General features: G+C 57.7%; 1 protein-coding gene across 1 annotated transcript in view; it reads right to left on the bottom strand.

Annotated features, from left to right (window-relative positions):
- The window catches only part of PHYSODRAFT_340847 (hypothetical protein), a gene marked incomplete at both ends in the record, with an annotated part of 59,331 nt that extends 33,786 nt beyond the window's left edge, over positions 1-25,545 (bottom strand). The window contains 45 exons of the mRNA XM_009539082.1: positions 113-286; positions 450-623; positions 957-1,130; positions 1,177-1,299; positions 1,443-1,637; positions 1,781-1,882; positions 1,949-2,011; positions 2,118-2,312; positions 2,456-2,650; positions 2,856-2,987; positions 3,024-3,155; positions 3,488-3,661; positions 3,814-3,999; positions 4,036-4,221; positions 4,299-4,361; positions 4,489-4,662; positions 4,826-4,999; positions 5,164-5,337; positions 5,490-5,675; positions 6,009-6,182; positions 6,347-6,520; positions 6,567-6,689; positions 6,833-6,934; positions 7,022-7,102; positions 7,178-7,363; positions 7,507-7,701; positions 7,907-8,038; positions 8,202-8,375; positions 8,540-8,713; positions 9,215-9,274; positions 9,361-9,714; positions 10,535-10,636; positions 10,724-10,897; positions 11,061-11,234; positions 11,567-11,626; positions 11,713-11,898; positions 13,571-13,756; positions 14,416-14,601; positions 14,947-15,108; positions 15,286-15,374; positions 15,448-15,543; positions 15,624-15,689; positions 24,916-24,992; positions 25,063-25,120; positions 25,509-25,545. Coding sequence (XP_009537377.1) covers positions 113-286; positions 450-623; positions 957-1,130; positions 1,177-1,299; positions 1,443-1,637; positions 1,781-1,882; positions 1,949-2,011; positions 2,118-2,312; positions 2,456-2,650; positions 2,856-2,987; positions 3,024-3,155; positions 3,488-3,661; positions 3,814-3,999; positions 4,036-4,221; positions 4,299-4,361; positions 4,489-4,662; positions 4,826-4,999; positions 5,164-5,337; positions 5,490-5,675; positions 6,009-6,182; positions 6,347-6,520; positions 6,567-6,689; positions 6,833-6,934; positions 7,022-7,102; positions 7,178-7,363; positions 7,507-7,701; positions 7,907-8,038; positions 8,202-8,375; positions 8,540-8,713; positions 9,215-9,274; positions 9,361-9,714; positions 10,535-10,636; positions 10,724-10,897; positions 11,061-11,234; positions 11,567-11,626; positions 11,713-11,898; positions 13,571-13,756; positions 14,416-14,601; positions 14,947-15,108; positions 15,286-15,374; positions 15,448-15,543; positions 15,624-15,689; positions 24,916-24,992; positions 25,063-25,120; positions 25,509-25,545 — 6,558 coding nt within the window. The remainder of the gene's footprint in view (positions 1-112; positions 287-449; positions 624-956; positions 1,131-1,176; positions 1,300-1,442; positions 1,638-1,780; positions 1,883-1,948; positions 2,012-2,117; positions 2,313-2,455; positions 2,651-2,855; positions 2,988-3,023; positions 3,156-3,487; positions 3,662-3,813; positions 4,000-4,035; positions 4,222-4,298; positions 4,362-4,488; positions 4,663-4,825; positions 5,000-5,163; positions 5,338-5,489; positions 5,676-6,008; positions 6,183-6,346; positions 6,521-6,566; positions 6,690-6,832; positions 6,935-7,021; positions 7,103-7,177; positions 7,364-7,506; positions 7,702-7,906; positions 8,039-8,201; positions 8,376-8,539; positions 8,714-9,214; positions 9,275-9,360; positions 9,715-10,534; positions 10,637-10,723; positions 10,898-11,060; positions 11,235-11,566; positions 11,627-11,712; positions 11,899-13,570; positions 13,757-14,415; positions 14,602-14,946; positions 15,109-15,285; positions 15,375-15,447; positions 15,544-15,623; positions 15,690-24,915; positions 24,993-25,062; positions 25,121-25,508) is intronic.
- Positions 25,546-27,203: the final 1,658 nt, after the last annotated feature.

Genomic DNA, 27,203 nt, shown 5'->3' with positions numbered 1-27,203 from the left:
CCCACCACCAGTGGCTACACGACCCCTAGCGATGGCACCAATGTCTCATTGGCCATAAATTAGAGCGCCAATGGTATCGCCATGGCCAGACGCATATGATGTGCCATCGCACGCAGCCTGCAACCGCGTAGAAGGCCTCGGTCCCGATTCTCGCCTTGCCCACCAGCAGCCCACCAGCAGTGGCTACACGACCCCTAGCGATGGCACCAATGTCTCGTTGGCCATAAATTAGAGCGGCAATGGTATCGCCATGGCCAGACGCATCCGACGAGCCATCGCATGCAGCCTGCAACCGCGTAGAAGGCCTCGTCCCGATTCTCACCTTGCCCACCAGCAGCCCACCACCAGTGGCTACACGACCCCTAGCGATGGCACCAATGTCTCATTGGCCATAAATTAGAGCGGCAATGGTATCGCCATGGCCGGACGCATATGATGTGCCATCGCACGCAGCCTGCAACCGCGTAGAAGGCCTCGATCCCGATTCTCACCTTGCCCACCAGCAGCCCACCAGCAGTGGCTACACGACCCCTAGCGATGGCACCAATGTCTCGTTGGCCATAAATTAGAGCGCCAATGGTATCGCCATGGCCAGACGCATCCGACGAGCCATCGCATGCAGCCTGCAACCGCGTAGAAGGCCTCGGTCCCGATTCTCGCCTTGCCCACCAGCAGCCCACCAGCAGTGGCTACACGACCCCTAGCGATGGCACCAATGTCTCATTGGCCATAAATTAGAGCGGCAATGGTATCGCCATGGCCAGACGCATATGATGTGCCATCGCACGCAGCCTGCAACCGCGTAGAAGGCCTCGGTCCCGATTCTCGCCTTGCCCACCAGCAGCCCACCAGCAGTGGCTACACGACCCCTAGCGATGGCACCAATGTCTCGTTGGCCATAAATTAGAGCGGCAATGGTATCGCCATGGCCAGACGCATATGATGTGCCATCGCACGCAGCCTGCAACCGCGTAGAAGGCCTCGATCCCGATTCTCGCCTTGCCCACCAGCAGCCCACCACCAGTGGCTACACGACCCCTAGCGATGGCACCAATGTCTCGTTGGCCATAAATTAGAGCGGCAATGGTATCGCCATGGCCAGACGCATCCGACGAGCCATCGCATGCAGCCTGCAACCGCGTAGAAGGCCTCGGTCCCGATTCTCGCCTTGCCCACCAGCAGCCCACCAGCAGTGGCTACACGACCCCTAGCGATGGCACCAATGTCTCGTTGGCCATAAATTAGAGCGCCAGTGGTATCGCCATGGCCAGACGCATCCGACGAGCCATCGCATGCAGCCTGCAACCGCGTAGAAGGCCTCGGTCCCGATTCTCGCCTTGCCCACCAGCAGCCCACCAGCAGTGGCTACACGACCCCTAGCGATGGCACCAATGTCTCGTTGGCCATAAATTAGAGCGGCAATGGTATCGCCATGGCCAGACGCATCCGATGAGCCATCGCATGTAGCCTGCAACCGCGTAGAAGGCCTCGGTCCCGATTCTCGCCTTGCCCACCAGCAGCCCACCACCAGTGGCTACACGACCCCTAGCGATGGCACCAATGTCTCGTTGGCCATAAATTAGAGCGCCAATGGTATCGCCATGGCCAGACGCATCCGACGAGCCATCGCATGCAGCCTGCAACCGCGTAGAAGACCTCGGTCCCGATTCTCGCCTTGCCCACCAGCAGCCCACCACCAGTGGCTACACGACCCCTAGCGATGGCACCAATGTCTCGTTGGCCATAAATTAGAGCGCCAATGGTATCGCCATGGCCAGACGCATCCGATGAGCCATCGCATGTAGCCTGCAACCGCGTAGAAGGCCTCGTCCCGATTCTCACCTTGCCCACCAGCAGCCCACCACCAGTGGCTACACGACCCCTAGCGATGGCACCAATGTCTCGTTGGCCATAAATTAGAGCGGCAATGGTATTGCCATGGCCAGACGCATCCGATGAGCCATCGCATGTAGCCTGCAACCGCGTAGAAGGCCTCGGTCCCGATTCTCGCCTTGCCCACCAGCAGCCCACCAGCAGTGGCTACACGACCCCTAGCGATGGCACCAATGTCTCGTTGGCCATAAATTAGAGCGCCAGTGGTATCGCCATGGCCGGACGCATCCGATGAGGAATCGCATGCAGCCTGCAACCGCGTAGAAGGCCTCGGTTCCGATTCTCGCCTTGCCCACCAGCAGCCCACCAGCAGTGGCTACACGACCCCTAGCGATGGCACCAATGTCTCGTTGGACATAAATTAGAGCGCCAGTGGTATCGCCATGGCCGGACGCATCCGACGAGGCATCGCATGCAGCCTGCAACCGCGTAGAAGGCCTCGGTCCCGATTCTCGCCTTGCCCACCAGCAGCCCACCAGCAGTGGCTACACGACCCCTAGCGATGGCACCAATGTCTCGTTGGCCATAAATTAGAGCGGCAATGGTATCGCCATGGCCAGACGCATCCGATGAGCCATCGCATGTAGCCTGCAACCGCGTAGAAGGCCTCGGTCCCGATTCTCGCCTTGCCCACCAGCAGCCCACCAGCAGTGGCTACACGACCCCTAGCGATGGCACCAATGTCTCGTTGGCCATAAATTAGAGCGCCAATGGTATCGCCATGGCCAGACGCATCCGACGAGCCATCGCATGCAGCCTGCAACCGCGTAGAAGGCCTCGGTCCCGATTCTCGCCTTGCCCACCAGCAGCCCACCACCAGTGGCTACACGACCCCTAGCGATGGCACCAATGTCTCGTTGGCCATAAATTAGAGCGCCAATGGTATCGCCATGGCCAGACGCATCCGATGAGCCATCGCATGTAGCCTGCAACCGCGTAGAAGGCCTCGTCCCGATTCTCACCTTGCCCACCAGCAGCCCACCACCAGTGGCTACACGACCCCTAGCGATGGCACCAATGTCTCGTTGGCCATAAATTAGAGCGGCAATGGTATTGCCATGGCCAGACGCATATGATGTGCCATCGCACGCAGCCTGCAACCGCGTAGAAGGCCTCGTCCCGATTCTCACCTTGCCCACCAGCAGCCCACCACCAGTGGCTACACGACCCCTAGCGATGGCACCAATGTCTCGTTGGCCATAAATTAGAGCGGCAATGGTATCGCCATGGCCAGACGCATCCGACGAGCCATCGCATGTAGCCTGCAACCGCGTAGAAGGCCTCGGTCCCGATTCTCGCCTTGCCCACCAGCAGCCCACCACCAGTGGCTACACGACCCCTAGCGATGGCACCAATGTCTCGTTGGCCATAAATTAGAGCGGCAATGGTATTGCCATGGCCAGACGCATATGATGTGCCATCGCACGCAGCCTGCAACCGCGTAGAAGGCCTCGTCCCGATTCTCACCTTGCCCACCAGCAGCCCACCACCAGTGGCTACACGACCCCTAGCGATGGCACCAATGTCTCGTTGGCCATAAATTAGAGCGGCAATGGTATCGCCATGGCCAGACGCATATGATGTGCCATCGCACGCAGCCTGCAACCGCGTAGAAGGCCTCGATCCCGATTCTCGCCTTGCCCACCAGCAGCCCACCACCAGTGGCTACACGACCCCTAGCGATGGCACCAATGTCTCGTTGGCCATAAATTAGAGCGGCAATGGTATCGCCATGGCCAGACGCATCCGACGAGCCATCGCATGCAGCCTGCAACCGCGTAGAAGGCCTCGGTCCCGATTCTCGCCTTGCCCACCAGCAGCCCACCAGCAGTGGCTACACGACCCCTAGCGATGGCACCAATGTCTCGTTGGCCATAAATTAGAGCGCCAGTGGTATCGCCATGGCCAGACGCATCCGACGAGCCATCGCATGCAGCCTGCAACCGCGTAGAAGGCCTCGGTCCCGATTCTCGCCTTGCCCACCAGCAGCCCACCAGCAGTGGCTACACGACCCCTAGCGATGGCACCAATGTCTCGTTGGCCATAAATTAGAGCGGCAATGGTATCGCCATGGCCAGACGCATCCGATGAGCCATCGCATGTAGCCTGCAACCGCGTAGAAGGCCTCGTCCCGATTCTCACCTTGCCCACCAGCAGCCCACCACCAGTGGCTACACGACCCCTAGCGATGGCACCAATGTCTCGTTGGCCATAAATTAGAGCGGCAATGGTATCGCCATGGCCAGACGCATCCGATGAGCCATCGCATGTAGCCTGCAACCGCGTAGAAGGCCTCGTCCCGATTCTCACCTTGCCCACCACCAGTGGCTACACGACCCCTAGCGATGGCACCAATGTCTCGTTGGCCATAAATTAGAGCGCCAATGGTATCGCCATGGCCAGACGCATCCGACGAGCCATCGCATGCAGCCTGCAACCGCGTAGAAGGCCTCGGTCCCGATTCTCGCCTTGCCCACCAGCAGCCCACCAGCAGTGGCTACACGACCCCTAGCGATGGCACCAATGTCTCATTGGCCATAAATTAGAGCGCCAATGGTATCGCCATGGCCAGACGCATATGATGTGCCATCGCACGCAGCCTGCAACCGCGTAGAAGGCCTCGGTCCCGATTCTCGCCTTGCCCACCAGCAGCCCACCAGCAGTGGCTACACGACCCCTAGCGATGGCACCAATGTCTCGTTGGCCATAAATTAGAGCGGCAATGGTATCGCCATGGCCAGACGCATCCGACGAGCCATCGCATGCAGCCTGCAACCGCGTAGAAGGCCTCGTCCCGATTCTCACCTTGCCCACCAGCAGCCGACCACCAGTGGCTACACGACCCCTAGCGATGGCACCAATGTCTCATTGGCCATAAATTAGAGCGGCAATGGTATCGCCATGGCCGGACGCATATGATGTGCCATCGCACGCAGCCTGCAACCGCGTAGAAGGCCTCGATCCCGATTCTCACCTTGCCCACCAGCAGCCCACCAGCAGTGGCTACACGACCCCTAGCGATGGCACCAATGTCTCGTTGGCCATAAATTAGAGCGCCAATGGTATCGCCATGGCCAGACGCATCCGACGAGCCATCGCATGCAGCCTGCAACCGCGTAGAAGGCCTCGGTCCCGATTCTCGCCTTGCCCACCAGCAGCCCACCAGCAGTGGCTACACGACCCCTAGCGATGGCACCAATGTCTCATTGGCCATAAATTAGAGCGCCAATGGTATCGCCATGGCCAGACGCATATGAGGTGCCATCGCACGCAGCCTGCAACCGCGTAGAAGGCCTCGGTCCCGATTCTCGCCTTGCCCACCAGCAGCCCACCAGCAGTGGCTACACGACCCCTAGCGATGGCACCAATGTCTCGTTGGCCATAAATTAGAGCGGCAATGGTATCGCCATGGCCAGACGCATCCGACGAGCCATCGCATGCAGCCTGCAACCGCGTAGAAGGCCTCGGTCCCGATTCTCGCCTTGCCCACCAGCAGCCCACCAGCAGTGGCTACACGACCCCTAGCGATGGCACCAATGTCTCATTGGCCATAAATTAGAGCGGCAATGGTATCGCCATGGCCAGACGCATCCGACGAGCCATCGCATGCAGCCTGCAACCGCGTAGAAGGCCTCGGTCCCGATTCTCGCCTTGCCCACCAGCAGCCCACCAGCAGTGGCTACACGACCCCTAGCGATGGCACCAATGTCTCGTTGGCCATAAATTAGAGCGGCAATGGTATCGCCATGGCCAGACGCATCCGACGAGCCATCGCATGCAGCCTGCAACCGCGTAGAAGGCCTCGGTCCCGATTCTCGCCTTGCCCACCAGCAGCCCACCAGCAGTGGCTACACGACCCCTAGCGATGGCACCAATGTCTCATTGGCCATAAATTAGAGCGGCAATGGTATCGCCATGGCCAGACGCATCCGACGAGCCATCGCATGCAGCCTGCAACCGCGTAGAAGGCCTCGGTCCCGATTCTCGCCTTGCCCACCAGCAGCCCACCAGCAGTGGCTACACGACCCCTAGCGATGGCACCAATGTCTCATTGGCCATAAATTAGAGCGCCAATGGTATCGCCATGGCCAGACGCATATGAGGTGCCATCGCACGCAGCCTGCAACCGCGTAGAAGGCCTCGGTCCCGATTCTCGCCTTGCCCACCAGCAGCCCACCACCAGTGGCTACACGACCCCTAGCGATGGCACCAATGTCTCGTTGGCCATAAATTAGAGCGGCAATGGTATCGCCATGGCCAGACGCATCCGACGAGCCATCGCATGCAGCCTGCAACCGCGTAGAAGGCCTCGGTCCCGATTCTCGCCTTGCCCACCAGCAGCCCACCAGCAGTGGCTACACGACCCCTAGCGATGGCACCAATGTCTCATTGGCCATAAATTAGAGCGCCAATGGTATCGCCATGGCCAGACGCATATGATGTGCCATCGCACGCAGCCTGCAACCGCGTAGAAGGCCTCGATCCCGATTCTCGCCTTGCCCACCAGCAGCCCACCACCAGTGGCTACACGACCCCTAGCGATGGCACCAATGTCTCGTTGGCCATAAATTAGAGCGGCAATGGTATCGCCATGGCCAGACGCATCTGACGAGCCATCGCATGCAGCCTGCAACCGCGTAGAAGGCCTCGGTCCCGATTCTCGCCTTGCCCACCAGCAGCCCACCAGCAGTGGCTACACGACCCCTAGCGATGGCACCAATGTCTCGTTGGCCATAAATTAGAGCGCCAATGGTATCGCCATGGCCAGACGCATCCGACGAGTCATCGCATGCAGCCTGCAACCGCGTAGAAGGCCTCGGTCCCGATTCTCGCCTTGCCCACCAGCAGCCCACCAGCAGTGGCTACACGACCCCTAGCGATGGCACCAATGTCTCGTTGGCCATAAATTAGAGCGGCAATGGTATCGCCATGGCCAGACGCATCCGATGAGCCATCGCATGTAGCCTGCAACCGCGTAGAAGGCCTCGTCCCAATTCTCACCTTGCCCACCAGCAGCCCACCACCAGTGGCTACACGACCCCTAGCGATGGCACCAATGTCGCATTGGCCATAAATTAGAGAGCAAATGGTATCGCCATGGCCGGACGCATATGAGGTGCCATCGCACGCAGCCTGCAACCGCGTAGAAGGCCTCGTCCCGATTCTCGCCTTGCCCACCAGCAGCCCACCAGCAGTGGCTACACGACCCCTAGCGATGGCACCAATGTCTCGTTGGCCATAAATTAGAGCGGCAATGGTATCGCCATGGCCAGACGCATCCGACGAGCCATCGCATGCAGCCTGCAACCGCGTAGAAGGCCTCGGTCCCGATTCTCGCCTTGCCCACCAGCAGCCCACCAGCAGTGGCTACACGACCCCTAGCGATGGCACCAATGTCTCGTTGGCCATAAATTAGAGCGCCAATGGTATCGCCATGGCCAGACGCATCCGACGAGTCATCGCATGCAGCCTGCAACCGCGTAGAAGGCCTCGGTCCCGATTCTCGCCTTGCCCACCAGCAGCCCACCAGCAGTGGCTACACGACCCCTAGCGATGGCACCAATGTCTCGTTGGCCATAAATTAGAGCGGCAATGGTATCGCCATGGCCAGACGCATCCGATGAGCCATCGCATGCAGCCTGCAACCGCGTAGAAGGCCTCGGTCCCGATTCTCGCCTTGCCCACCAGCAGCCCACCAGCAGTGGCTACACGACCCCTAGCGATGGCACCAATGTCTCGTTGGCCATAAATTAGAGCGGCAATGGTATCGCCATGGCCAGACGCATCCGACGAGCCATCGCATGCAGCCTGCAACCGCGTAGAAGGCCTCGGTCCCGATTCTCGCCTTGCCCACCAGCAGCCCACCAGCAGTGGCTACACGACCCCTAGCGATGGCACCAATGTCTCGTTGGCCATAAATTAGATCGCCAATGGTATCGCCATGGCCAGACGCATCCGATGAGCCATCGCATGTAGCCTGCAACCGCGTAGAAGGCCTCGTCCCGATTCTCACCTTGCCCACCAGCAGCCCACCACCAGTGGCTACACGACCCCTAGCGATGGCACCAATGTCTCGTTGGCCATAAATTAGATCGCCAATGGTATCGCCATGGCCAGACGCATCCGATGAGCCATCGCATGCAGCCTGCAACCGCGTAGAAGGCCTCGTCCCGATTCTCACCTTGCCCACCAGCAGCCCACCACCAGTGGCTACACGACCCCTAGCGATGGCACCAATGTCGCATTGGCCATAAATTAGAGAGCAAATGGTATCGCCATGGCCGGACGCATATGATGTGCCATCGCACGCAGCCTGCAACCGCGTAGAAGGCCTCGATCCCGGTTCTCGCCTTGCCCACCAGCAGCCCACCAGCAGTGGCTACACGACCCCTAGCGATGGCACCAATGTCTCGTTGGCCATAAATTAGAGCGGCAATGGTATCGCCATGGCCAGACGCATCCGACGAGCCATCGCATGCAGCCTGCAACCGCGTAGAAGGCCTCGGTCCCGATTCTCGCCTTGCCCACCAGCAGCCCACCAGCAGTGGCTACACGACCCCTAGCGATGGCACCAATGTCTCATTGGCCATAAATTAGAGCGCCAATGGTATCGCCATGGCCAGACGCATATGATGTGCCATCCCACGCAGCCTGCAACCGCGTAGAAGGCCTCGATCCCGATTCTCGCCTTGCCCACCAGCAGCCCACCAGCAGTGGCTACACGACCCCTAGCGATGGCACCAATGTCTCGTTGGCCATAAATTAGAGCGGCAATGGTATCGCCATGGCCAGACGCATCCGACGAGCCATCGCATGCAGCCTGCAACCGCGTAGAAGGCCTCGGTCCCGATTCTCGCCTTGCCCACCAGCAGCCCACCAGCAGTGGCTACACGACCCCTAGCGATGGCACCAATGTCTCGTTGGCCATAAATTAGAGCGCCAATGGTATCGCCATGGCCAGACGCATCCGATGAGCCATCGCATGTAGCCTGCAACCGCGTAGAAGGCCTCGTCCCGATTCTCACCTTGCCCACCAGCAGCCCACCACCAGTGGCTACACGACCCCTAGCGATGGCACCAATGTCTCATTGACCATAAATTAGAAAGCAAATGGTAACGCCATGGCCGGACGCATATGATGTGCCATCGCATGCAGCCTGCAACCGCGTAGAAGGCCTCGGTCCCGATTCTCGCCTTGCCCACCAGCAGCCCACCAGCAGTGGCTACACGACCCCTAGCGATGGCACCAATGTCTCGTTGGCCATAAATTAGAGCGCCAATGGTATCGCCATGGCCAGACGCATATGATGTGCCATCGCACGCAGCCTGCAACCGCGTAGAAGGCCTCGATCCCGATTCTCGCCTTGCCCACCAGCAGTGGCTACACGACCCCTAGCGATGGCACCAATGTCTCATTGACCATAAATTAGAGCGGTAATGGTACCGCCATGGCCAGACGCATCCGACGAGCCATCGCATGCAGCCTGCAATCGCGTAGAAGGCCTCGGTCCCGATTCTCGCCTTGCCCACCAGCAGCCCACCACCAGTGGCTACACGACCCCTAGCGATGGCACCAATGTCTCGTTGGCCATAAATTAGAGCGGCAATGGTGTCGCCATGGCCAGACGCATCCGACGAGCCATCGCATGCAGCCTGCAACCGCGTAGAAGGCCTCGTCCCGATTCTCGCCTTGCCCACCAGCAGCCCACCAGCAGTGGCTACACGACCCCTAGCGATGGCACCAATGTCTCGTTGGCCATAAATTAGAGCGCCAGTGGTATCGCCATGGCCAGACGCATCCGACGAGCCATCCCACGCAGCCTGCAACCGCGTAGAAGGCCTCGATCCCGATTCTCGCCTTGCCCACCAGCAGCCCACCAGCAGTGGCTACACGACCCCTAGCGATGGCACCAATGTCTCATTGACCATAAATTAGAGAGCAAATGGTATCGCCATGGCCAGGACGCATATGATGTGCCATCGCATGCAGCCTGCAACCGCGTAGAAGGCCTCGGTCCCGATTCTCGCCTTGCCCACCAGCAGCCCACCAGCAGTGGCTACACGACCCCTAGCGATGGCACCAATGTCTCATTGGCCATAAATTAGAGAGCAAATGGCATCGACATGGCCGGACGCATATGATGTGCCATCGCATGCAACCTGCAACCGCGTAGAAGGCCTCGATCCCGATTCTCGCCTTGCCCACCAGCAGCCCACCAGCAGTGGCTACACGACCCCTAGCGATGGCACCAATGTCTCATTGGCCATAAATTAGAGAGCAAATGGTAACGCCATGGCCGGCCGCATATGATGTGCCATCGCACGCAGCCTGCAACCGCGTAGAAGGCCTCGATCCCGATTCTCGCCTTGCCCACCAGCAGCCCACCAGCAGTGGCTACACGACCCCTAGCGATGGCACCAATGTCTCATTGACCATAAATTAGAGCGGCAATGGTATCGCCATGGCCAGACGCATCCGACGAGCCATCGCATGCAGCCTGCAACCGCGTAGAAGGCCTCGGTCCCGATTCTCGCCTTGCCCACCAGCAGCCCACCAGCAGTGGCTACACGACCCCTAGCGATGGCACCAATGTCTCGTTGGCCATAAATTAGAGCGCCAATGGTATCGCCATGGCCAGACGCATCCGATGAGCCATCGCATGTAGCCTGCAACCGCGTAGAAGGCCTCGTCCCGATTCTCACCTTGCCCACCAGCAGCCCACCACCAGTGGCTACACGACCCCTAGCGATGGCACCAATGTCGCATTGGCCATAAATTAGAGAGCAAATGGTATCGCCATGGCCGGACGCATATGATGTGCCATCGCACGCAGCCTGCAACCGCGTAGAAGGCCTCGATCCCGATTCTCGCCTTGCCCACCAGCAGCCCACCAGCAGTGGCTACACGACCCCTAGCGATGGCACCAATGTCTCGTTGGCCATAAATTAGAGCGCCAATGGTATCGCCATGGCCAGACGCATCCGACGAGCCATCGCATGCAGCCTGCAACCGCGTAGAAGGCCTCGTCCTGATTCTCGCCTTGCCCACCAGCAGCCCACCAGCAGTGGCTACACGACCCCTAGCGATGGCACCAATGTCTCATTGGCCATAAATTAGAGCGCCAATGGTATCGCCATGGCCAGACGCATATGATGTGCCATCGCACGCAGCCTGCAACCGCGTAGAAGGCCTCGATCCCGATTCTCGCCTTGCCCACCAGCAGCCCACCACCAGTGGCTACACGACCCCTAGCGATGGCACCAATGTCTCGTTGGCCATAAATTAGAGCGGCAATGGTATCGCCATGGCCAGACGCATCCGACGAGCCATCGCATGCAGCCTGCAACCGCGTAGAAGGCCTCGTCCCGATTCTCACCTTGCCCACCAGCAGCCCACCACCAGTGGCTACACGACCCCTAGCGATGGCACCAATGTCTCATTGACCATAAATTAGAAAGCAAATGGTAACGCCATGGCCGGACGCATATGATGTGCCATCGCATGCAGCCTGCAACCGCGTAGAAGGCCTCGGTCCCGATTCTCGCCTTGCCCACCAGCAGCCCACCAGCAGTGGCTACACGACCCCTAGCGATGGCACCAATGTCTCGTTGGCCATAAATTAGAGCGCCAATGGTATCGCCATGGCCAGACGCATATGATGTGCCATCGCACGCAGCCTGCAACCGCGTAGAAGGCCTCGATCCCGATTCTCGCCTTGCCCACCAGCAGTGGCTACAGGACCCCTAGCGATGGCACCAATGTCTCATTGACCATAAATTAGAGCGGTAATGGTATCGCCATGGCCAGACGCATCCGACGAGCCATCGCATGCAGCCTGCAACCGCGTAGAAGGCCTCGGTCCCGATTCTCGCCTTGCCCACCAGCAGCCCACCACCAGTGGCTACACGACCCCTAGCGATGGCACCAATGTCTCGTTGGCCATAAATTAGAGCGGCAATGGTATCGCCATGGCCAGACGCATCCGACGAGCCATCGCATGCAGCCTGCAACCGCGTAGAAGGCCTCGGTCCCGATTCTCGCCTTGCCCACCAGCAGCCCACCAGCAGTGGCTACACGACCCCTAGCGATGGCACCAATGTCTCGTTGGCCATAAATTAGAGCGGCAATGGTATCGCCATGGCCAGACGCATCCGATGAGCCATCGCATGTAGCCTGCAACCGCGTAGAAGGCCTCGTCCCGATTCTCACCTTGCCCACCAGCAGCCCACCACCAGTGGCTACACGACCCCTAGCGATGGCACCAATGTCTCATTGACCATAAATTAGAGCGCAAATGGTATCGCCATGGCCAGACGCATCCGACGAGCCATCGCATGCAGCCTGCAACCGCGTAGAAGGCCTCGGTCCCGATTCTCGCCTTGCCCACCAGCAGCCCACCAGCAGTGGCTACACGACCCCTAGCGATGGCACCAATGTCTCATTGACCATAAATTAGAGCGCAAATGGTATCGCCATGGCCAGACGCATCCGACGAGCCATCGCATGCAGCCTGCAACCGCGTAGAAGGCCTCGGTCCCGATTCTCGCCTTGCCCACCAGCAGCCCACCAGCAGTGGCTACACGACCCCTAGCGATGGCACCAATGTCTCATTGGCCATAAATTAGAGCGCCAATGGTATCGCCATGGCAAGACGCATATGATGTGCCATCGCACGCAGCCTGCAACCGCGTAGAAGGCCTCGATCCCGATTCTCGCCTTGCCCACCAGCAGCCCACCAGCAGTGGCTACACGACCCCTAGCGATGGCACCAATGTCTCATTGGCCATAAATTAGAGCGCCAATGGTATCGCCATGGCCAGACGCATATGATGTGCCATCGCACGCAGCCTGCAACCGCGTAGAAGGCCTCGGTCCCGATTCTCGCCTTGCCCACCAGCAGCCCACCAGCAGTGGCTACACGACCCCTAGCGATGGCACCAATGTCTCGTTGGCCATAAATTAGAGCGCCAATGGTATCGCCATGGCCGGACGCATATGATGTGCCATCGCACGCAGCCTGCAACCGCGTAGAAGGCCTCGATCCCGATTCTCGCCTTGCCCACCAGCAGCCCACCAGCAGTGGCTACACGACCCCTAGCGATGGCACCAATGTCTCATTGGCCATAAATTAGAGCGCCAATGGTATCGCCATGGCCAGACGCATATGATGTGCCATCGCACGCAGCCTGCAACCGCGTAGAAGGCCTCGGTCCCGATTCTCGCCTTGCCCACCAGCAGCCCACCAGCAGTGGCTACACGACCCCTAGCGATGGCACCAATGTCTCGTTGGCCATAAATTAGAGCGCCAATGGTATCGCCATGGCCGGACGCATATGATGTGCCATCGCACGCAGCCTGCAACCGCGTAGAAGGCCTCGATCCCGATTCTCGCCTTGCCCACCAGCAGCCCACCAGCAGTGGCTACACGACCCCTAGCGATGGCACCAATGTCTCGTTGGCCGTAAATTCGAGAGCAAATGGTATCGCCATGGCCGGACGCATATGATGTGCCATCGCACGCAGCCTGCAACCGCGTAGAAGGCCTCGATCCCGATTCTCGCCTTGCCCACCAGCAGCCCACCAGCAGTGGCTACACGACCCCTAGCGATGGCACCAATGTCTCATTGACCATAAATTAGAGCGGCAATGGTATCGCCATGGCCAGACGCATCCGACGAGCCATCGCATGCAGCCTGCAACCGCGTAGAAGGCCTCGGTCCCGATTCTCGCCTTGCCCACCAGCAGCCCACCAGCAGTGGCTACACGACCCCTAGCGATGGCACCAATGTCTCGTTGGCCATAAATTAGAGCGGCAATGGTATCGCCATGGCCAGACGCATCCGACGAGCCATCCCACGCAGCCTGCAACCGCGTAGAAGGCCTCGGTCCCGATTCTCGCCTTGCCCACCAGCAGCCCACCAGCAGTGGCTACACGACCCCTAGCGATGGCACCAATGTCTCATTGGCCATAAATTAGAGCGCCAATGGTATCGCCATGGCCAGACGCATATGAGGTGCCATCGCATGCAGCCTGCAACCGCGTAGAAGGCCTCGGTCCCGATTCTCGCCTTGCCCACCAGCAGCCCACCAGCAGTGGCTACACGACCCCTAGCGATGGCACCAATGTCTCGTTGGCCGTAAATTCGAGAGCAAATGGTATCGCCATGGCCGGACGCATATGATGTGCCATCGCACGCAGCCTGCAACCGCGTAGAAGGCCTCGGTCCCGATTCTCGCCTTGCCCACCAGCAGCCCACCAGCAGTGGCTACACGACCCCTAGCGATGGCACCAATGTCTCGTTGGCCATAAATTAGAGCGCCAATGGTATCGCCATGGCCGGACGCATATGATGTGCCATCGCACGCAGCCTGCAACCGCGTAGAAGGCCTCGATCCCGATTCTCGCCTTGCCCACCAGCAGCCCACCAGCAGTGGCTACACGACCCCTAGCGATGGCACCAATGTCTCATTGACCATAAATTAGAGCGGCAATGGTATCGCCATGGCCAGACGCATCCGACGAGCCATCGCATGCAGCCTGCAACCGCGTAGAAGGCCTCGGTCCCGATTCTCGCCTTGCCCACCAGCAGCCCACCAGCAGTGGCTACACGACCCCTAGCGATGGCACCAATGTCTCGTTGGCCATAAATTAGAGCGGCAATGGTATCGCCATGGCCAGACGCATCCGACGAGCCATCGCATGCAGCCTGCAACCGCGTAGAAGGCCTCGGTCCCGATTCTCGCCTTGCCCACCAGCAGCCCACCAGCAGTGGCTACACGACCCCTAGCGATGGCACCAATGTCTCATTGGCCATAAATTAGAGCGCCAATGGTATCGCCATGGCCAGACGCATATGAGGTGCCATCGCATGCAGCCTGCAACCGCGTAGAAGGCCTCGGTCCCGATTCTCGCCTTGCCCACCAGCAGCCCACCACCAGTGGCTACACGACCCCTAGCGATGGCACCAATGTCTCGTTGGCCATAAATTAGAGCGCCAGTGGTATCGCCATGGCCAGACGCATCCGACGAGGCATCGCATGCAGCCTGCAACCGCGTAGAAGGCCTCGATCCCGATTCTCGCCTTGCCCACCAGCAGCCCACCAGCAGTGGCTACACGACCCCTAGCGATGGCACCAATGTCTCGTTGGCCATAAATTAGAGCGCCAGTGGTATCGCCATGGCCAGATGCATCCGACGAGCCATCCCACGCAGCCTGCAACCGCGTAGAAGGCCTCGATCCCGATTCTCGCCTTGCCCACCAGCAGCCCACCAGCAGTGGCTACACGACCCCTAGCGATGGCACCAATGTCTCATTGACCATAAATTAGAGAGCAAATGGTATCGCCATGGCCAGGACGCATATGATGTGCCATCGCATGCAGCCTGCAACCGCGTAGAAGGCCTCGGTCCCGATTCTCGCCTTGCCCACCAGCAGCCCACCAGCAGTGGCTGCACGACCCCTAGCGATGGCACCAATGTCTCATTGGCCATAAATTAGAGAGCAAATGGCATCGACATGGCCGGACGCATATGATGTGCCATCGCATGCAACCTGCAACCGCGTAGAAGGCCTCGATCCCGATTCTCGCCTTGCCCACCAGCAGCCCACCAGCAGTGGCTACACGACCCCTAGCGATGGCACCAATGTCTCATTGGCCATAAATTAGAGAGCAAATGGTAACGCCATGGCCGGCCGCATATGATGTGCCATCGCATGCAGCCTGCAACCTGCAACCGCGTAGAAGGCCTCGATCCCGATTCTCACCTTGCCCACCAGCAGCCCACCACCAGTGGCTACACGACCCCTAGCGATGGCACCAATGTCTCATTGGCCATAAATTAGAGAGCAAATGGTAACGCCATGGCCGGCCGCATATGATGTGCCATCGCATGCAGCCTGCAACCGCGTAGAAGGCCTCGTCCCGATTCTCGCCTTGCCCACCAGCAGCCCACCAGCAGTGGCTACACGACCCCTAGCGATGGCACCAATGTCTCGTTGGCCGTAAATTCGAGAGCAAATGGTATCGCCATGGCCGGACGCATATGATGTGCCATCGCATGCAGCCTGCAACCGCGTAGAAGGCCTCGATCCCGATTCTCGCCTTGCCCACCAGCAGCCCACCAGCAGTGGCTACACGACCCCTAGCGATGGCACCAATGTCTCGTTGGTCATAAATTAGAGAGCAAATGGTATCGCCATGGCCAGCACGCATATGATGTGCCATCGCATGCAGCCTGCAACCGCGTAGAAGGCCTCGTCCCGATTCTCGCCTTGCCCACCAGTAGCCCACCAGCAGTGGCTACACGACCCCTAGCGATGGCACCAATGTCTCATTGGCCATAAATTAGAGAGCAAATGGTAACGCCATGGCCGGCCGCATATGATGTGCCATCGCATGCAGCCTGCAACCGCGTAGAAGGCCTCGTCCCGATTCTCGCCTTGCCCACCAGCAGCCCACCAGCAGTGGCTACACGACCCCTAGCGATGGCACCAATGTCTCATTGGCCATAAATTAGAGAGCAAATGGTATCGCCATGGCCGGACGCATATGATGTGCCATCGCATGCAGCCTGCAACCGCGTAGAAGGCCTCGTCCCGATTCTCGCCTTGCCCACCAGCAGCCCACCAGCAGTGGCTACACGACCCCTAGCGATGGCACCAATGTCTCATTGGCCATAAATTAGAGAGCAAATGGTAACGCCATGGCCGGCCGCATATGATGTGCCATCGCATGCAGCCTGCAACCGCGTAGAAGGCCTCGTCCCGATTCTCGCCTTGCCCACCAGCAGCCCACCAGCAGTGGCTACACGACCCCTAGCGATGGCACCAATGTCTCGTTGGCCGTAAATTCGAGAGCAAATGGTATCGCCATGGCCGGACGCATATGATGTGCCATCGCATGCAGCCTGCAACCGCGTAGAAGGCCTCGATCCCGATTCTCGCCTTGCCCACCAGCAGCCCACCAGCAGTGGCTACACGACCCCTAGTGATGGCACCAATGTCTCGTTGGTCATAAATTAGAGAGCAAATGGTATCGCCATGGCCAGCACGCATATGATGTGCCATCGCATGCAGCCTGCAACCGCGTAGAAGGCCTCGTCCCGATTCTCGCCTTGCCCACCAGTAGCCCACCAGCAGTGGCTACACGACCCCTAGCGATGGCACCAATGTCTCATTGACCATAAATTAGAGAGCAAATGGTAACGCCATGGCCGGCCGCATATGATGTGCCATCGCATGCAGCCTGCAACCGCGTAGAAGGCCTCGTCCCGATTCTCGCCTTGCCCACCAGCAGCCCACCAGCAGTGGCTACACGACCCCTAGCGATGGCACCAATGTCTCATTGGCCATAAATTCGAGAGCAAATGGTATCGCCATGGCCGGACGCATATGATGTGCCATCGCATGCAGCCTGCAACCGCGTAGAAGGCCTCGATCCCGATTCTCGCCTTGCCCACCAGCAGCCCACCACCAGTGGCTACACGACCCCTAGCGATGGCACCAATGTCTCATTGGCCATAAATTAGAGAGCAAATGGTATCGCCATGGCCGGACGCATATGATGTGCCATCGCATGCAGCCTGCAACCGCGTAGAAGGCCTCGTCCCGATTCTCGCCTTGCCCACCAGCAGCCCACCAGCAGTGGCTACACGACCCCTAGCGATGGCACCAATGTCTCATTGGCCATAAATTAGAGAGCAAATGGTATCGCCATGGCCGGACGCATATGATGTGCCATCGCATGCAGCCTGCAACCGCGTAGAACGCCTCGATCCCGATTCTCGCCTTGCCCACCAGCAGCCCACCAGCAGTGGCTACACGACCCCTAGCGATGGCACCAATGTCTCATTGGCCATAAATTAGAGAGCAAACGGTATCGCCATGGCCGGACGCATATGATGTGCCATCGCATGCAGCCTGCAACCGCGTAGAAGGCCTCGATCCCGATTCTCGCCTTGCCCACCAGCAGCCCACCAGCAGTGGCTACACGACCCCTAGCGATGGCACCAATGTCTCGTTGGCCATAAATTAGAGCGCCAATGGTAACGCCATGGCCGGACGCATATGATGTGCCATCGCATGCAGCCTGCAACCGCGTAGAAGGCCTCGTCCTGATTCTCGCCTTGCCCACCAGCAGCCCACCAGCAGTGGCTACACGACCCCTAGCGATGGCACCAATGTCTCATTGGCCATAAATTCGAGAGCAAATGGTATCGCCATGGCCGGACGCATATGATGTGCCATCGCATGCAGCCTGCAACCGCGTAGAAGGCCTCGATCCCGATTCTCGCCTTGCCCACCAGCAGCCCACCAGCAGTGGCTACACGACCCCTAGCGATGGCACCAATGTCTCGTTGGTCATAAATTAGAGAGCAAATGGTATCGCCATGGCCAGCACGCATATGATGTGCCATCGCATGCAGCCTGCAACCGCGTAGAAGGCCTCGTCCCGATTCTCGCCTTGCCCACCAGTAGCCCACCAGCAGTGGCTACACGACCCCTAGCGATGGCACCAATGTCTCATTGGCCATAAATTAGAGAGCAAATGGTATCGCCATGGCCAGACGCATATGATGTGCCGTCGCATGCAGCTTGCAACCGCGTAGAACGCCTCGTCCCGATTCTCGCCTTGCCCACCAGCAGCCCACCAGCAGTGGCTACACGACCCCTAGCGATGGCACCAATGTCTCATTGGCCATAAATTCGAGAGCAAATGGTATCGCCATGGCCGGACGCATATGATGTGCCATCGCATGCAGCCTGCAACCGCGTAGAAGGCCTCGATCCCGATTCTCGCCTTGCCCACCAGCAGCCCACCAGCAGTGGCTACACGACCCCTAGCGATGGCACCAATGTCTCGTTGGTCATAAATTAGAGAGCAAATGGTATCGCCATGGCCAGCACGCATATGATGTGCCATCGCATGCAGCCTGCAACCGCGTAGAAGGCCTCGATCCCGATTCTCGCCTTGCCCACCAGTAGCCCACCAGCAGTGGCTACACGACCCCTAGCGATGGCACCAATGTCTCATTGGCCATAAATTAGAGAGCAAATGGTATCGCCATGGCCAGACGCATATGATGTGCCGTCGCATGCAGCTTGCAACCGCGTAGAACGCCTCGTCCCGATTCTCGCCTTGCCCACCAGCAGCCCACCAGCAGTGGCTACACGACCCCTAGCGATGGCACCAATGTCTCATTGGCCATAAATTAGAGAGCAAATGGTATCGCCATGGCCGGACGCATATGATGTGCCATCGCATGCAGCCTGCAACCGCGTAGAAGGCCTCGATCCCGATTCTCGCCTTGCCCACCAGTAGCCCACCAGCAGTGGCTACACGACCCCTAGCGATGGCACCAATGTCTCATTGGCCATAAATTAGAGAGCAAATGGTATCGCCATGGCCAGACGCATATGATGTGCCGTCGCATGCAGCTTGCAACCGCGTAGAACGCCTCGTCCCGATTCTCGCCTTGCCCACCAGCAGCCCACCAGCAGTGGCTACACGACCCCTAGCGATGGCACCAATGTCTCATTGGCCATAAATTAGAGAGCAAATGGTATCGCCATGGCCGGACGCATATGATGTGCCATCGCATGCAGCCTGCAACCGCGTAGAAGGCCTCGATCCCGATTCTCGCCTTGCCCACCAGCAGCCCACCAGCAGTGGCTACACGACCCCTAGCGATGGCACCAATGTCTCGTTGGCCGTAAATTCGAGAGCAAATGGTATCGCCATGGCCGGACGCATATGATGTGCCATCGCATGCAGCCTGCAACCGCGTAGAAGGCCTCGATCCCGATTCTCGCCTTGCCCACCAGCAGCCCACCAGCAGTGGCTACACGACCCCTAGCGATGGCACCAATGTCTCGTTGGCCATAAATTAGAGCGGCAATGGTAACGCCATGGCCGGACGCATATGATGTGCCATCGCATGCAGCCTGCAACCACGTAGAAGGCCTCGTCCCGATTCTCGCCTTGCCCACCAGCAGCCCACCAGCAGTGGCTACACGACCCCTAGCGATGGCACCAATGTCTCATTGGCCATAAATTAGAGAGCAAATGGTATCGCCATGGCCGGACGCATATGATGTGCCATCGCATGCAGCCTGCAACCACGTAGAAGGCCTCGTCCCGATTCTCGCCTTGCCCACCAGCAGCCCACCAGCAGTGGCTACACGACCCCTAGCGATGGCACCAATGTCTCGTTGGTCATAAATTAGAGAGCAAATGGTATCGCCATGGCCAGCACGCATATGATGTGCCATCGCATGCAGCCTGCAACCGCGTAGAAGGCCTCGTCCCGATTCTCGCCTTGCCCACCAGTAGCCCACCAGCAGTGGCTACACGACCCCTAGCGATGGCACCAATGTCTCATTGGCCATAAATTAGAGAGCAAATGGTATCGCCATGGCCAGACGCATATGATGTGCCGTCGCATGCAGCTTGCAACCGCGTAGAACGCCTCGTCCCGATTCTCGCCTTGCCCACCAGCAGCCCACCAGCAGTGGCTACACGACCCCTAGCGATGGCACCAATGTCTCATTGGCCATAAATTAGAGAGCAAATGGTATCGCCATGGCCGGACGCATATGATGTGCCATCGCATGCAGCCTGCAACCGCGTAGAAGGCCTCGATCCCGATTCTCGCCTTGCCCACCAGCAGCCCACCAGCAGTGGCTACACGACCCCTAGCGATGGCACCAATGTCTCGTTGGCCGTAAATTCGAGAGCAAATGGTATCGCCATGGCCGGACGCATATGATGTGCCATCGCATGCAGCCTGCAACCGCGTAGAAGGCCTCGATCCCGATTCTCGCCTTGCCCACCAGCAGCCCACCAGCAGTGGCTACACGACCCCTAGCGATGGCACCAATGTCTCGTTGGTCATAAATTAGAGAGCAAATGGTATCGCCATGGCCAGCACGCATATGATGTGCCATCGCATGCAGCCTGCAACCGCGTAGAAGGCCTCGTCCCGATTCTCGCCTTGCCCACCAGTAGGCCACCAGCAGTGGCTACACGACCCCTAGCGATGGCACCAATGTCTCGTTGGCCATAAATTAGAGCGCCAATGGTATCGCCATGGCCGGACGCATATGATGTGCCATCGCACGCAGCCTGCAACCGCGTAGAAGGCCTCGATCCCGATTCTCGCCTTGCCCACCAGCAGCCCACCAGCAGTGGCTACACGACCCCTAGCGATGGCACCAATGTCTCGTTGGCCATAAATTAGAGCGGCAATGGTAACGCCATGGCCGGACGCATATGATGTGCCATCGCATGCAGCCTGCAACCACGTAGAAGGCCTCGTCCCGATTCTCGCCTTGCCCACCAGCAGCCCACCAGCAGTGGCTACACGACCCCTAGCGATGGCACCAATGTCTCATTGGCCATAAATTCGAGAGCAAATGGTATCGCCATGGCCAGACGCATATGATGTGCCGTCGCATGCAGCCTGCAACCGCGTAGAACGCCTCGTCCCGATTCTCGCCTTGCCCACCAGCAGCCCACCAGCAGTGGCTACACGACCCCTAGCGATGGCACCAATGTCTCATTGGCCATAAATTCGAGAGCAAATGGTAACGCCATGGCCGGACGCATATGATGTGCCATCGCATGCAGCCTGCAACCACGTAGAAGGCCTCGTCCCGATTCTCGCCTTGCCCACCAGCAGCCCACCAGCAGTGGCTACACGACCCCTAGCGATGGCACCAATGTCTCATTGGCCATAAATTAGAGAGCAAATGGTATCGCCATGGCCGGACGCATATGATGTGCCATCGCATGCAGCCTGCAACCGCGTAGAAGGCCTCGTCCCGATTCTCGCCTTGCCCACCAGCAGCCCACCAGCAGTGGCTACACGACCCCTAGCGATGGCACCAATGTCTCATTGGCCATAAATTAGAGAGCAAATGGTAACGCCATGGCCGGACGCATATGATGTGCCATCGCACGCAGCCTGCAACCACGTAGAAGGCCTCGTCCCGATTCTCGCCTTGCCCACCAGCAGCCCACCAGCAGTGGCTACACGACCCCTAGCGATGGCACCAATGTCTCATTGGCCATAAATTAGAGAGCAAATGGCATCGCCATGGCCGGACGCATATGATGTGCCATCGCATGCAGCCTGCAACCTGCAACCGCGTAGAACGCCTCGTCCCGATTCTCGCCTTGCCCACCAGCAGCCCACCAGCAGTGGCTACACGACCCCTAGCGATGGCACCAATGTCTCATTGGCCATAAATTAGAGAGCAAATGGTAACGCCATGGCCGGACGCATATGATGTGCCATCGCATGCAACCTGCAACCGCGTAGAAGGCCTCGTCCCGATTCTCGCCTTGCCCACCAGCAGCCCACCAGCAGTGGCTACACGACCCCTAGCGATGGCACCAATGTCTCGTTGGCCATAAATTAGAGCGCCAGTGGTATCGCCATGGCCAGATGCATCCGACGAGCCATCCCACGCAGCCTGCAACCGCGTAGAAGGCCTCGATCCCGATTCTCGCCTTGCCCACCAGCAGCCCACCAGCAGTGGCTACACGACCCCTAGCGATGGCACCAATGTCTCATTGGCCATAAATTAGAGAGCAAATGGCATCGCCATGGCCGGACGCATATGATGTGCCATCGCATGCAGCCTGCAACCTGCAACCGCGTAGAAGGCCTCGATCCCGATTCTCACCTTGCCCACCAGCAGCCCACCAGCAGTGGCTACACGACCCCTAGCGATGGCACCAATGTCTCGTTGGCCATAAATTAGAGAGCAAATGGTATCGCCATGGCCAGACGCATATGATGTGCCGTCGCATGCAGCTTGCAACCGCGTAGAAGGCCTCGTCCCGATTCTCGCCTTGCCCACCAGCAGCCCACCAGCAGTGGCTACACGACCCCTAGCGATGGCACCAATGTCTCATTGGCCATAAATTAGAGCGCCAATGGTATCGCCATGGCCAGACGCATCCGACGAGCCATCGCATGCAGCTTGCAACCGCGTAGAAGGCCTCGTCCCGATTCTCGCCTTGCCCACCAGCAGCCCACCAGCAGTGGCTACACGACCCCTAGCGATGGCACCAATGTCTCATTGGCCATAAATTAGAGCGCCAATGGTATCGCCATGGCCAGACGCATCCGACGAGCCATCGCATGCAGCTTGCAACCGCGTAGAAGGCCTCGTCCCGATTCTCGCCTTGCCCACCAGCAGCCCACCAGCAGTGGCTACACGACCCCTAGCGATGGCACCAATGTCTCATTGGCCATAAATTAGAGAGCAAATGGCATCGACATGGCCGGACGCATATGATGTGCCATCGCATGCAACCTGCAACCGCGTAGAAGGCCTCGATCCCGATTCTCGCCTTGCCCACCAGCAGTCCACCAGCAGTGGCTACACGACCCCTAGCGATGGCACCAATGTCTCGTTGGCCATAAATTAGAGCGCCAATGGTATCGCCATGGCCAGACGCATCCGACGAGCCATCGCATGCAGCTTGCAACCGCGTAGAAGGCCTCGTCCCGATTCTCGCCTTGCCCACCAGCAGCCCACCAGCAGTGGCTACACGACCCCTAGCGATGGCACCAATGTCTCATTGGCCATAAATTAGAGAGCAAATGGTATCGCCATGGCCAGACGCATATGATGTGCCGTCGCATGCAGCTTGCAACCGCGTAGAAGGCCTCGTCCCGATTCTCGCCTTGCCCACCAGCAGTCCACCTGCAGTGGCTACACGACCCCTAGCGATGGCACCAATGTCTCATTGGCCATAAATTAGAGAGCAAATGGTATCGCCATGGCCAGACGCATATGATGTGCCATCGCATGCAGCTTGCAACCGCGTAGAACGCCTCGTCCCGATTCTCGCCTTGCCCACCAGCAGCCCACCAGCAGTGGCTACACGACCCCTAGCGATGGCACCAATGTCTCATTGGCCATAAATTCGAGAGCAAATGGTAACGCCATGGCCGGCCGCATATGATGTGCCATCGCATGCAGCCTGCAACCGCGTAGAAGGCCTCGTCCCGATTCTCGCCTTGCCCACCAGCAGCCCACCAGCAGTGGCTACACGACCCCTAGCGATGGCACCAATGTCTCATTGGCCATAAATTAGAGAGCAAATGGTATCGCCATGGCCGGACGCATATGATGTGCCATCGCATGCAGCCTGCAACCGCGTAGAAGGCCTCGTCCCGATTCTCGCCTTGCCCACCAGCAGCCCACCAGCAGTGGCTACACGACCCCTAGCGATGGCACCAATGTCTCATTGGCCATAAATTAGAGAGCAAATGGTAACGCCATGGCCGGACGCATATGATGTGCCATCGCACGCAGCCTGCAACCACGTAGAAGGCCTCGTCCCGATTCTCGCCTTGCCCACCAGCAGCCCACCAGCAGTGGCTACACGACCCCTAGCGATGGCACCAATGTCTCATTGGCCATAAATTAGAGAGCAAATGGCATCGCCATGGCCGGACGCATATGATGTGCCATCGCATGCAGCCTGCAACCTGCAACCGCGTAGAACGCCTCGTCCCGATTCTCGCCTTGCCCACCAGCAGCCCACCAGCAGTGGCTACACGACCCCTAGCGATGGCACCAATGTCTCATTGGCCATAAATTAGAGAGCAAATGGTAACGCCATGGCCGGACGCATATGATGTGCCATCGCATGCAGCCTGCAACCGCGTAGAAGGCCTCGTCCCGATTCTCGCCTTGCCCACCAGCAGCCCACCACCAGTGGCTACACGACCCCTAGCGATGGCACCAATGTCTCGTTGGCCATAAATTCGAGAGCAAATGGTATCGCCATGGCCGGACGCATATGATGTGCCATCGCATGCAGCCTGCAACCGCGTAGAAGGCCTCGTCCCGATTCTCGCCTTGCCCACCAGTAGCCCACCAGCAGTGGCTACACGACCCCTAGCGATGGCACCAATGTCTCATTGGCCATAAATTAGAGAGCAAATGGTATCGCCATGGCCGGCCGCATATGATGTGCCATCGCATGCAGCCTGCAACCTGCAACCGCGTAGAAGGCCTCGATCCCGATTCTCGCCTTGCCCACCAGCAGCCCACCAGCAGTGGCTACACGACCCCTAGCGATGGCACCAATGTCTCATTGACCATAAATTAGAGCGCAAACGGTATCGCCATGGCTAGACGCACCCGATGAGCCATCGCATGCAGCCTGCAACTACGTAGAAGGCCTCGTCCCGATTCTCGCCTTGCCCACCAGCAGCCCACCAGCAGTGGCTACACGACCCCTAGCGATGGCACCAATGTCTCATTGGCCATAAATTAGAGAGCAAATGGTATCACCATGGCCGGACGCATATGATGTGCCATCGCATGCAGCTTGCAACCGCGTAGAAGGCCTCGTCCCGATTCTCGCCTTGCCCGCAAGCAGCGCCTGTTGGGCGCATTCCGGCCGCTGACGATAGCAAGATCGGCTTCGAGGAGCCGACGCACAGTCGCGCAGCTCTAGTTACGTCATGATATAGCTAACGAGCCTAGCCATATGGTGGCAAACCGTCGGAAAGGCCTCCACGATTCCCTCCTCTTGGTTACCGACTGTAGCGCCCGTTGAGCGCGTTCCGTCACCACTGGCCTACATGTGGTAGCGGCTCCGATGCTGTCAAACGTGTCCATAGCGGTTTGCAGGCTTTTGATGCTTGGTTGCACCGTGGTTGTATATGCGTCCCGTGTATGCCACGAACGTTCATCTAGGGTCCACTTTGCCGAAAATAACCTAAATTCAAATTTTCATGGTGGTAATTTCGGTACCCCACTTTAGTGATATGCTACTCATCCAAGAAAAATCCGGCAATTTTTAGCTATTGAAAACTTATAAAAGGTGAAATTAATATTTAAATTAGGCAAGTAAATATAAGTTTAGAGAGGTATATAGTTGATCTGGCTGTAGCACCTGGAATTTGGGGACCCTAGGTTTTCATCAGCAGGGAATTCTATTATACGACTTATATGTGCCAGAGAAAGGTTTAAATACAATTAAAAGCTAGCGTCAATGTTATTATGGAGCCAATATGAAGCTACGGAGCTGAGATTTAGGTAGGGTACGTTTTTGACCATGCTAAACTCACTTTTAGCATGCAAACATATATTTTAGATGATATTACCAGGCAACCAGAACCATTATTGGTATAGTATACAGGGAGTTGATATCAACTCCCTGTATTACCAGGTTTTCGTATACGGGGGATTCGATGGTACCACTCCCGTGTGCCAGAGACGGGTCAGTGATCCATTATTTGATTGCTGCTAATTTCAGCCATACGAACGTAACATTTTGGGAGTCGAAAGTTTATCTGTATTGAACACAAGTGTAGTAGATTATGAGAAGTGGTGTACATAATCGTACATGAGGAAAATGTGGTAGTATACATGGTGTAAGTATGAGGTGATGGGTAACAGTGGTAACAAACCAAATGATCTACTTTTTAGTCGATAATAAACCAAATTATGCACTATAATCCAAAATATCTATTAATGTGTAATTTGATTTAGGTATGTTGAAGTATATGGTTAGAACTATATTGTAGTTCATTATTTATAGTGGAGTGGATTATTGTAGAAGATAGTATGTGATGTGTAAATGAGGTGGATATATGTGGTAGATTGGTGGGTATGTGATGGGAAGTGAGTGTTTTGGTTGGTGTGTGTGGACAATGAAGAGGGTAGATGGGATGTTAAGTGGTGGATACGAGGTGAAAAGTGGTAAACGCGGTTTGAAAACGAAAGTACAGACAGGATGTAGAAAAAGGAGTTGATAGTTTAATAGAGTTAGTTTATGTCGAAGTAGGTTGACGTATGTAAACGGAGTATGGGGAGTAGGATAGCTGTGGGTGAATGATGGGTATAAGGTAAAAAGTAGATAATGAGGTTGAGAAACGAGAGTGGAGGTGGTGGAGAAAAGTGGGTTGTAAATGAAGAGGAGGAATGTGGTGGTTGAATATAGTTATAAAAGGTGGAAGTAGATGTGGATTTTGTAAATGAGAAGGTGAGAATTAGTGGTTTAGGGTTTATGGTTCAGGGTTTATGGTTTAGGGTTTAGGGTTTAGGGTTTAGGGTTTAGGGTTTAGGGTTTAGGGTTTAGGGTTTAGGGTTTAGGGTTTAGGGTTTAGGGTTTAGGGTTTAGGGTTTAGGGTTTAGGGTTTAGGGTTTAGGGTTTAGGGTTTAGGGTTTAGGGTTTAGGGTTTAGGGTTTAGGGTTTAGGGTTTAGGGTTTAGGGTTTAGGGTTTAGGGTTTAGGGTTTAGGGTTTAGGGTTTAGGGTTTAGGGTTTAGGGTT

Source organism: Phytophthora sojae (genome assembly GCF_000149755.1).
Source record: "Phytophthora sojae unplaced genomic scaffold PHYSOscaffold_13, whole genome shotgun sequence".
NCBI classification, from domain to species: Eukaryota; Oomycota; class Peronosporomycetes; order Peronosporales; family Peronosporaceae; genus Phytophthora; species Phytophthora sojae.
The sequence above is the reverse complement of the archived record's forward strand: the minus strand, read 5'-3'. Positions and strand labels throughout refer to the sequence as shown.